General features: G+C 41.0%; 2 protein-coding genes across 2 annotated transcripts; both read right to left on the bottom strand.

Moving 5' to 3' along the window:
• Window positions 1-2,210: 2,210 nt before the first annotated feature.
• nsun3 (NOP2/Sun RNA methyltransferase 3) lies at window positions 2,211-6,274 on the bottom strand (the record flags this gene model as incomplete). Its single annotated transcript, XM_029144754.3, has 6 exons — window positions 2,211-2,955; window positions 3,768-3,889; window positions 4,552-4,706; window positions 4,984-5,504; window positions 5,590-5,693; window positions 6,242-6,274. Coding segments are annotated over 6 exons (1,272 nt in total), but the record flags the coding sequence as incomplete, so codon positions are not given.
• Window positions 6,275-7,618: 1,344 nt separating this feature from the next.
• Window positions 7,619-9,955, bottom strand: LOC114852399 (ATP synthase F(0) complex subunit C3, mitochondrial-like). Its single transcript, XM_029144755.3, has 5 exons — window positions 9,821-9,955; window positions 9,445-9,535; window positions 8,921-8,992; window positions 8,072-8,271; window positions 7,619-7,894 (listed from the first exon to the last, which is right to left on the bottom strand). Exons 2-5 carry the CDS (start codon window positions 9,481-9,483, stop codon window positions 7,780-7,782), a joined length of 426 nt encoding a protein of 141 aa, XP_029000588.1. The 5' UTR covers window positions 9,484-9,535; window positions 9,821-9,955; the 3' UTR covers window positions 7,619-7,779.
• Window positions 9,956-10,664: the final 709 nt, after the last annotated feature.

Genomic DNA, 10,664 nt, shown 5'->3' with positions numbered 1-10,664 from the left:
AGTCTCGTGCCAGCTCTAACTCCACTTCCATGAGTCATATCGCAGCTTTAGCTTAGCCTTAGCTCAGCTGGAATGTGTTTGTATGCACATGGCCGGTTGGACCTCGCTGATAAGCATTCCTCCTTTGCAGACTTTCTTCCCTCAGAGATTAGTGCAACAATCAATCAAGCGCTGCAATCCTGGTCTCCAACTTCCACTGATGGAATATTGACAAATTATGATGTTTGAAATGAATGATGGATGCTGCAAAAGGCATTTAATCCATAGCGCTGCTTGATGACCGTGTACCACATGCAGCGGTAACCATTTCAGAAATGTTAAATATCACCTTGAAAAGAGTGTTTGGCTGAGTGGACATTAGCAGCACAGTGATATTCTACATGATGATATACAGGAGTGTGTTCATCAGTTGCCTGATGCTGAGTAGCTCCACTATAATTCTTCGGGTGCTAAAGACAGATGCCTGCTGCTAGAAATTGGGTTAACGAGACAGCGGGCGCGTGTGATACAGTGCATGGAGATGTGCAGAGCTGCTAAATGGCTGCGATGCACAGCTGACTAAACTGTGCCTTCTGAGCAATTCTTTTCCATGATAGCTCTCCACCGCTTCGCACGCCACTAAATAGCGAAGTTACGGGTAAGAGAAGCGAGGATTAACTTCATGCCAGCATGTCCAAACACAGAGTGACAGAGCGGGCTGAAAAATAGCATTGTGGTTCCAGAGAGCTCAGGCCAGATTAGTCTGCTTAGCCATCACATCCTCTGGCATTCAGGACCCTCCTGCACATCAGATCGCTTTCTCGTCCCATCTACTGTTCTACAATTTCTCCTCTAATTTCCCTCCTCCTCGCCTTTTATTGTCAATGACCGGGGTTTTAATGATTACATCTGGCGGTGCCACAAATTAATTCCTGCCGCTCTGGCAAAAAGCTGTTCCCCACCTGATTATGCAAAGCAGGCCTACATTCTCTGCCTTTGAAGTGGAGGAAAAGCTGCTTAGAGATTCTCCCCTCGAGGAAACACTGCAATATGGGGGAACATCAACAAACCAGGGTTCACACAGAGGTCAGCCACACGGTTAACCCCAATGAAGCCCCACACTTCATCGTCACATATCACCACTTTTAAGCTGTGTTGATGTTGTGCCGGTGTAATGACGGTCATATCAGAGGCTGTAGCGACTTTTCAAAGACGCGGAGAAGTGGAGCAAAAGTAGGACAGCCAATAAAAATAGACATAGACACGCAGCCAATAACGTTTGTGTCTATGGCCACGCGGAGTAGTAGAACGAAACCGATGCAGAGTCCTTATAGCGTTTCTATTTCAGCAATCATATCATTCAGTGTCTCATATCGCCCAGAAACACCAGCTGTATATATCTGCGAGGTAAGAATAAGGTTTTGGGCATAGAACTGCCTCCAAGCAACAACACACTCTCTCAGTCTGTTACATTCAAAATGTGCAGAAACATTATTCTCTGTGTGTTATTGTCTACAAGTGCATTCAAAGCGTTTTCAGCCCCTGGTCTGAGCAATCACAGCGACATCACAGCGAAAAAACGCCGTCTGCTTTCCACTCGAGCATCACACAAGACCAGTCCAGCAAGATAATTAGCCGTTCTAAGAGACGATAGAAGGAAGCAGTGATAGTGGACCCGAGATTACTTTGACTGAAACTCAAAGCTTGTGTTATGTCAGGGTAGGACAACACAGAGGAATGGGAATACAGACCCTGCATGTATTTTTTTTAGTGCTATCGCATTTCCTACTTGTTCAACTAATCTGAGTGGACACTTTAGACCCCCTGTTGGATATGCCAGAGCCAATTTAAAGCAGTTTGCATATAACAAAGGTCAGTGTAGAGACCAGTCATGGGAATGTAGATAGATAGGATTTACTGAATCACTGATGGAGGCTTTGGGTTTCTGCAGCACCAGTTCTGGTAATGTCATATAATCTAAAGCAGAACTCAACCCTTTGTCACATTAGGCAAAAACAGATAACAATAATTTATGATCTAATATTATTACAGTACAGTACAGCCGAGTGCTGAGGTCCTTTTGTATGTTTAATGGGTTCTACTTGTGCACAGGATCTTATCAACTAAATAAATGGCCACATAAGAATTTTAGGGCGCAAACAACATGTGAAAGCAAAAGTGGCATCACCTTCTAGTTTGACACGACAAATGACACCTTAACACTGCAGCAGTCGTGAGAAGTGTTGTTTTTTTCATCCTGTACATCTGACTAGTTAATCCACGTAAATCTGATACTCTGATATTCTTGTTTACCTCTGGTTTGATCTTCTCTTCACTAAATCCTGAACATAAAGCAGCTGTGTGCTGCGGTGATTTGTTACATGTGCATGTAATACACAGCCATGTGCATATATAATCATGTATATATACACATTTCCCTTATCTAACGTGGCAGAGGTACAGTATCAGCTGACTGTTTATAGTGTATAATTGTGAATTAGCACATTTGTTGTCAGTTACAAACCACATCCATGACGTGCTGTGCATCTTAAAAAGCCCAGATGAGGACATTTGCACAAAGGAAATGTTTAGCCACAGTATTTCTCCCTGCATATCTTTTCTGCACAGAAGAAAAAATGCTATTTCCTCCTTTTAATCCGTGACAAAAACATAGGTCCCCAGGCCTTGCCAAGCTGAGGAACCACTAAAAGTCCAAGTGTGTGGTGACCAGCGGACACGGCGCTTTTCTGTGGCCGCGAGACCGGTTGGTAAGGCGTCCGACCGTGATCGGGGCGAGCTGGACCAAATGCGAAATATTTTGAGAGAGGGACGGCAACCTCCTCCCACAGATCCTCAGGTTCGGCCTCAGGAAATTCATTGAGCACAGTCTGAACCACAGCGTAGTTCTCAGCGCTGGACAGCGTGCAAGTGGAATAGACAACAACACCCCCCGGACGCACCGCTGACAGTGCAGACCTGCAAAGAGGAGATAAATATAGCACTTCATGACAAAAGACTTTCAAATTGAACTCTATTGATTTTACGCATCAAACTCTGTTTACTGGTCTTAGGGCCATTTCATACTTTGTTTGCCCTCAAACATAAACAAAACAAACAAAAAACAGTGACAACTTCATAATGGAACTCAACTACAAAACATGAAAAAAACAGTACGTGTAACTGCTGCAGATTAACAGTGTTAAAGAACTATCTAGCACATGCAAAGTCTGATAACCGTCACTGGAGAAAATCCATGCAGACAAAATTTTCAGCTGCATGTACATGTCTGTACTGAGTCCATCCACACCCACATGGACTGAGAAGTGGTCAAACTGACGCCACAGATACTGGAGAGGTAAGTATGAATTTGGATTTTGGGAGGTGGTAGTGCATATGTGAAAAAAGCCATTTGTGGCTCCAGATGGAGCCAGGCCAGCTATGATAAACTGCTTCAAGTGGTATCACTTGAGGAAAGCTGAAATAATTATTTTGGCATTCCACTGTCATTTCCTAAATTCTGTATGTCTGCCACATACCTGTTGGATTTCAGCTTCTCCTCCCAGCAAATAACTTTTAACTTTCTGACTGATACATCTGCAGTTTCACTACATGAAACTGCAGAAAGTGTGTGTGCAAACTCAAGAAAGTGTGTGTGCAACCAAAATGATGATTCTCCATCCAACACTAAACAACTGTAGTTCCATTGAGCAATTTCACCAATACCAACACGTAGGAAGACAAAACAGCAGTACATGGTAGAGTTCCTTTATGCTGACAGTTAGATTTACCTAAGAAGCTGAGCTTGGAGCAGAGGAAGCCTGTCTCTTTCCTTCAGTCTTTGTTCCCCCTGCTGGTGGCTGCTAGAATACAACCAGCTCCTGTCATTAGAGCAAGGGGCATCGACCAAAACCTTTAACAGAAAGAAAATTATGTGAGCAGCTTGGAATGTAAGTTCAAAAAGGCAATAGAGTGTAAGTGATACAAGAAGAAACGAATCAGATGAACAATTTAAAAGAGACAAGCTAATGGACAGATGACTGCTGGAAGACTTGTATCATCATATTTTGGTCAGTCAGAGTGAGAAAATAACCTTCACCTTATTCCATCTGTCTCATTAAACCTAGTGTAGAAAACATTTACACAAGTAAAACAATTACTTCTAATCTTCTATAAATCTGCCCTCTATGCATTTTTCATAAGGTCATAGCATTGCTACAACACAAGCAGATTCTGTTGTCTGTGTGTGCAACTCCAGCACCTTTCAACTGTTGTTCACATTGTTTTACTTTCAAGCTTTTCATTCTGTCTTTTCCTTGCTCAGTACTTTGTTCCATTATCAGTCACTTTGGGGCTTTGATTCTATGCAGCCATTTGTCTGCCTCTTGTTGCCTCTTACTTTGAATAAATGATTTCCTGCTTTTCTGCAGGGCTTATTGGATTCTGTTCAAAGGCCTGCTGTTCTCATTCATTTCTAACAATTGCTTTGACAAAGAAATGTGTCTGCCTAATTAGCTGGACACCAAAGTTCCGTAGCTACAATTCTAGACATAAACATGGGCGCTCTTTGCCCACCTTGTCATATGTCGTTGCTGATCTAACTCCAAAACATCGTCCATCCCGTGGAGACACAATCACTCTGCTGCTTAATGACTGAGGTAGAAACGACTCTAAAGTTTTGGACAGCCAGTCTCGTCTGTGAGGATCCGGTTCATTACAGCAGAGAAGTGCTGCAACACAACATGGGACAGTACCACTTAATGCAAGTAGAGCATTTGACATTACAGCAGCATCTAATATGGTTTCAAACGAATAGGAACAGCTTACACGCAAAGTGTGTTTTGATATTTATAAATGCCTAATAGATTTTCAATTAAATGCTGTTATGAAAAACTCCCAAGAAAAACAATCTAGGAGATTTGGTGTGCTGTCAACATTCCTCTAACAAATTGTTTTAGACAGCAGGCCAAAAACATTTGCTAAGTCCATTAAGAATCCTTGTATCACCTGGAGTGGCACACTGCATTATGGCTACGGCTTTGCCTCCAGGAGCTGAGCACAAATCCAAAACCTTCTCTCCATCTTTGACTTGCAAAGCCAGCACAGGTAGCAGGGAGGCAGCATTCAGAAGGTAGTACTGCTTCAGCTGACCAGGCCTGTGAGCTTGAGCAGGAAATCGCACTGGATATGGGTGGATATAACACTGCAGTGAAGATAAGGGCAAACTAGGTGACAGCTCTGATTCAAAGTCCTGACTAAGCGAGTCTGAGGTGATGTCAGGTTGAAGACGGTAGTCATCCGGGGGGCACTTGGAGATGCAGCGAGGCAATGACACACAGTCTTCTGCTGAGTGGTATTTAACATTGGAAACTAGTGAGGTGGCGCCACAACGCAATTTAGTGACGTCCGTCTGAGGTAGGAACTTAAAAAATCCCTGTGACTGCAAAACCTGGGTGAGGTTTGTCTCAGCTGTGAAGCGGTTAACCATAACACCATATTGCCAGACGTGAGGGTCGAGGAGGGCTGATCTGCAGCATGAGACAAAAACAATACAATTAATATGCAATTAGAAAATATAAATGCAATGAAGTAAAAAGCAGATTATTTTACAACCTTACAGAAGTCCACAAGTCTCCAAGTTCCTCTCTGTACTGCTCATCGAAGTGGTCCAGCACAGGCTGACAAAAAGGTCTTGCCTTTTTGTGTTTTTTGGTTACCTGTTTCAAACAAAGCATGTATTACAGAGAGAAGTAAATACTCCTGTCTTTGCTTTTTGTAAATCACTTAAACAACTGTTTGTTATCACAATCTACACACGTTATGGTGTTTAAACTACAAACTTATGCGCAACAGAAAAGACCTTTGGCATGTATATTAGTGAATGTGTATTAGAACCGTGGGGTATGAAACGGGGACAAAAAACACAAGGATGAAACTCCTAGGTCAAAAGAGAGGCTACTGTGTGTGATACAATACAGCTGCAATTTGTCCAAATTCTGCTTCACCAAACATACCTTCCCCAAAGTAAACCTACTCTTCCATCTAGTGGACAGCTACGTAGGCTGCTTTCTTCTCCAAGTTACCAGAGTTTAATGAACTGTCATTTAATACAGACACTGACAGCTGAGATCCAGCTCATACATTAAAGTGCTCGTGAAAATATATTACTGGGTCATTTAAAAGTACATTTTCTACTCTGACAGACACTTAAACTAATAATTCAAATACAGAAAACAACTGGATATATTAATGTAGATTTACCTGCCTGCTGTGGGCTCCATTCTGTTGTTTCTGTTGTAAACGCACATCGTGATTTTTGTGACAGTTACAAATCCACAACCACCACAAAGTTGTCGGCGTTAGCTTCTCAACGTTAATGCGGGCTAAAAGGCTGCTTTTCCTCCAGGCGCCTCGGAACCGATGCACTGGAAACATTTATTTAGACCCCTAGTTCCTTATCTTACTGTATACCCGGCATGTCCGAATATACTGTGTTACTATTCTTTCTCTTTTGTTGATTACAATATAGCGGTCGCACAGTTTACGGCAGTACGCTCTACAAATGTTTCCGACCTAAGCGTTAGCTCTGTTTTGGTTCCGCCTAGAAACCGCTCAACTGTTAAGTACGGGCCTCAAAAATACAATTCATCTTAAAGTAAAAACACAATTTAGTGTGTTACAGTTTCATTTAGAAAGTTCGCCGTGTATAGCAGTGTTTTTGAATGCGACCATTTTAGATAACCTGCCCGTTTCAGTTATAAACCAACTACACTTCTGTATCTTTTGAAGAGTTGAGGTGGTGTATTGACAGACTGAGGCATGCACAATGTGTTAATCAAATAAATCTAAATCGACGATACAATGACTTATTTAACCAAAACTCGTCTCGTTGATGACAACTGCCAATTAAATTGTTTGGCACGTGTACAAATAAGGACAGTTCAGCGAGCTCCCTACTGTCACTCACCAGACTTACCTGCCATCATAGCTACTGTAAGCTTAGTTAGACACCCGAGAAAGAATTTGGTGCATGTTATAGTAATAATTATATGTTGTTTGTGGTGAGATTTTGTAAAGTACAGTACAGTACTGCTTTCTAGCGAGAATAGTAGCCACTCAACGTGCATTACATTGAGTGAACTTATTGGCCGTCGTTTATAACAGCACAAAACGGGATCGTCTCTACTTCCGGGTTTCAAAATAAGACGTCTTATCTGTATCAAAACTATAGGAAAGATTGCATATATACAATAATGGTAATGCACAGACCTCTTTCACTCACCAGTCCTCTTTTACATTATTATTATTATTATTATTACATCATTTAGATATCAAATACTATATTATGATTTGAAGAAACTCACTGCTTTTGTAAAGATGAAAAGTTCATGGTAATTTTCCTGTGACAGAATGCTAGTTTGTTAGCCGGTGCTTTTCTTTTATTGTCGCCCTCCAGACATGATCTCATCAAATTGATACTCTATACTGAATGAGCAATGTGGAACTAGATAGTTTAGAAATACAATAATTGTATACGTATGTCAGGTCACAACCAAAGCCTATAATGAAGACCTAACGCTTCCTCCCACTGATACAGAACAAACTGCTACCTTGTCTAAATCATGTAAAGAAATATACATACTTTTCAGTTAAATGTTTTACTTCATTTACCGGATGCATATTAACCCAAGGCTTCTTTATGACATTTACAGTATGACAAATCTCAAAAATTAAAAGCAACATGAAAAGCTGTCAGACAGCTGATTCTTGTTAACATGTTTTAATCCTTTCTACTGAACTGGATTACATAGCAAACAGAATAAGGAAAGCAACCATCAGACAGAAGAGACCCATAGCTTCAGACAGCGCAAACCCCAAGATGGCATAAGAGAAAAGCTGCTGCTTCAGAGAGGGGTTCCTGTTGAGAAAGAGGCAAGTGAGACAAGCTGAACATACAAAGTAAACACTAAAAAAATCACCTCAGATTTTAGAAAAAAACTAAAACTTTAGTCAAACAAGTGAGGCAGCAAACCAAACAATGGATTGTTTGAGTTTTTAAAAGAAATATCCTCTAGTCCCATGGCATTTAATTTACCTGGCATATCCAATAATAAGGCTCCCAAACACTGTTCCAATTCCAGCTCCGGATCCTGCTACTCCCACGGTGGCAGCTCCTGCTCCGATGAACTTTGCAGCAGTGTCGATGTCACGGCTCACTCCACTAGTATGGATGCTCCGCACAGCCAGCTGCTGCTGGGAGGATGAAATGCTCTGTGGTGCCAGGAATGAAGAGGTCTGAAATATAGAAGAGTGGAGTCATAAAACTGCATTTTAAATATTTTAGCAACACAGAAAGCACTTAAACATAGTCGTTTTAAATATGGCTCTTGTAATTGTTGTCATGTTAAACATTCTGCATTGTACGCATTTAATCTGGTGCACTCAAACTGTTTTGGTTTAAAACAGTCTTGTGTGGTACAGTGCTGAGCTTCAGTGCAGCCTCTATTAAAATTAAGCCTAATCAAAACATTTTTTGTCAGCTCCTTGTTGTCTTGCTGGTTGCTGTAATTTTACTTAAAATATGCAGGTTAGATCTGATTTATGCACTGTGTGGAGTTGTGTGGATTTAAATAGCTATAAACCACCTCCATTTACTCTGTCAACGTGAACTATTAACTTTCAGAGTGGGCACATTAAACATCTGTAAGCTTATAACTAGTTTAAGGAATTTAATAGTATCTAGAAGTCAAAATATAAATGAAATTATATTTCCACAATTACAACACAAACATTATAGTACAACATACTGTAACATAGATTGGTTTTTTTTGTCGTTCTCTGTATTTCGAAAAACAAGGTAACGAAGAGAGCCAAGTAGACGACGAGAGCTAGAGCCTTGCTTCTGTTAACGCTCAGTAATTCTCTATTAGAGACAGCCACTCACCTCTGCTTTCCTGGCATCTGACACTACTGCTGCAGAGAGTGGTCTGTATAGTGCTCGAGATCCAGCACGGACCTACAGCATAAAAGGAAAACAAAAATTCTAGTGGGGTGATTTACAGACACATTCATCTGCCTGCATTGTTTTGAATACATCAACTCAACAAAAGCAAGAACTTTCATGTTATCATTTTGTTCTTTTTATCTGAAGCACAGCAACAACATCAGTGAAGTTGTGCTTTTTAACTTAAATAATGTATGCCTATTTAAGTTTTACTTTTGCATGCAGGAGAGAAACACTGCTGTTATTAGGACATCTACAATGTGAAGTATATTCAACTGAAAACCAAGTGCTGAATCTGACATTTGTTTAATAAGTCATAGAAAAGGCTTCAAGACAATTTATTTCTGTAACAGTTGACAGAAATCATAATTAAATACTATCTTATTTATCCCTGAAGCAGTTGAAGAAGTGTCTTGTAGCACAACCACACTCTGGGTTACCTCTGTTCATTCATGCAGACTCACCAGAGAGGCTGTAGAGACGAGCTTAGCGCAGGCATACATGATTGTCCGCTCTGGTCAGGTCAACCCAAACAAGCTGTCGTTGATTCAGTGTCTGCACGAAGTAATAATGACACATAACAGTAAACAGCTGGGGTTAAATGACTGAGTGACTAGTTCTCTAGATACAAATGTAGGCAACTGAAGTTAGATGGGCGCACACAGAGTAAGGTCAACATGTACTGCAAACCTATTCATTTGCTAAAAACGAGCTGAACGACCAACCAGCAGCGCTGAGCAGTGCTTTGACTAGCAGACTTACACAAATACACATTCACGCAAATGACATGCACAAACATCAAGCAACGATCCTTTTTTAGCCGAAGAGATTTGCTCTCACCAGTCTGTAGTAGAGGTCGAAGACATGAGAGGCATACGCATGCGCACTGCCAGGATAAAAAAGGGGTTGACATCCGGCTTCCTCGTACGATAGCTGCCTTACCAAGCGTCCTGTCATGGTAGCATAACATGTTTAACTGCCGAATTTTAAAAGTAAAATAGGATAGTGTGAAATACAAAAAAGGGATATTTGACTGGATCTAAACATAACATTTTCACATAAAAATAAATTATTTCTTCACCGTCTGTTTCACACAAGCTACTGACTGGGTTAGTTACTGCCCCCTAGAGGTCGGCTGAACACATTGCACGTAAGTCGCACTCTAATGCTGAGCGTGTGTTGTGACCACCAGGTGGCAGGAGTACATCACGGACTGTCCATGGAAATGGTGTGAAATTGGAATTTACCTGTATAGAGCATCCTATTGAGTGCAAACCGAATGTAGTGCCACCTTGCACGAGTGATGCACCCGGAATATTAAATACTGGTCGTAAGATAAAACAAGAGGCGTGTATAGGTAAAAACGAACCTGAAGTAATTCACGTTTATTATAACGATACAAGCGGTATTTCGGACTATTTGCTTATCAAATTAGAGGCATTTTGCAATATTCAACAAAGAAGCGCACCAGCAAAACTAAACATTATAGGTGCGTGCTTTGTTCTGTCAGATGAGCAGGATTACAATTGCAAAATACAACGAATTAGTCTGTGTTTTTTTAGCTACAGGGCTGCTTTCATTTTTCACACAGCGGTGGTGGGTGGAAAGCTGGATTGAATGATAAATGAATGCCACCATGTGTAGAATTTTAATGCAGTATATTCACTGCCAAGTAACCCAACAT

This window comes from Betta splendens, chromosome 3 (assembly GCF_900634795.4).
Source record: "Betta splendens chromosome 3, fBetSpl5.4, whole genome shotgun sequence".
Lineage (NCBI taxonomy): Eukaryota > Metazoa > Chordata > Actinopteri > Anabantiformes > Osphronemidae > Betta > Betta splendens.
The sequence above is the reverse complement of the archived record's forward strand: the minus strand, read 5'-3'. Positions and strand labels throughout refer to the sequence as shown.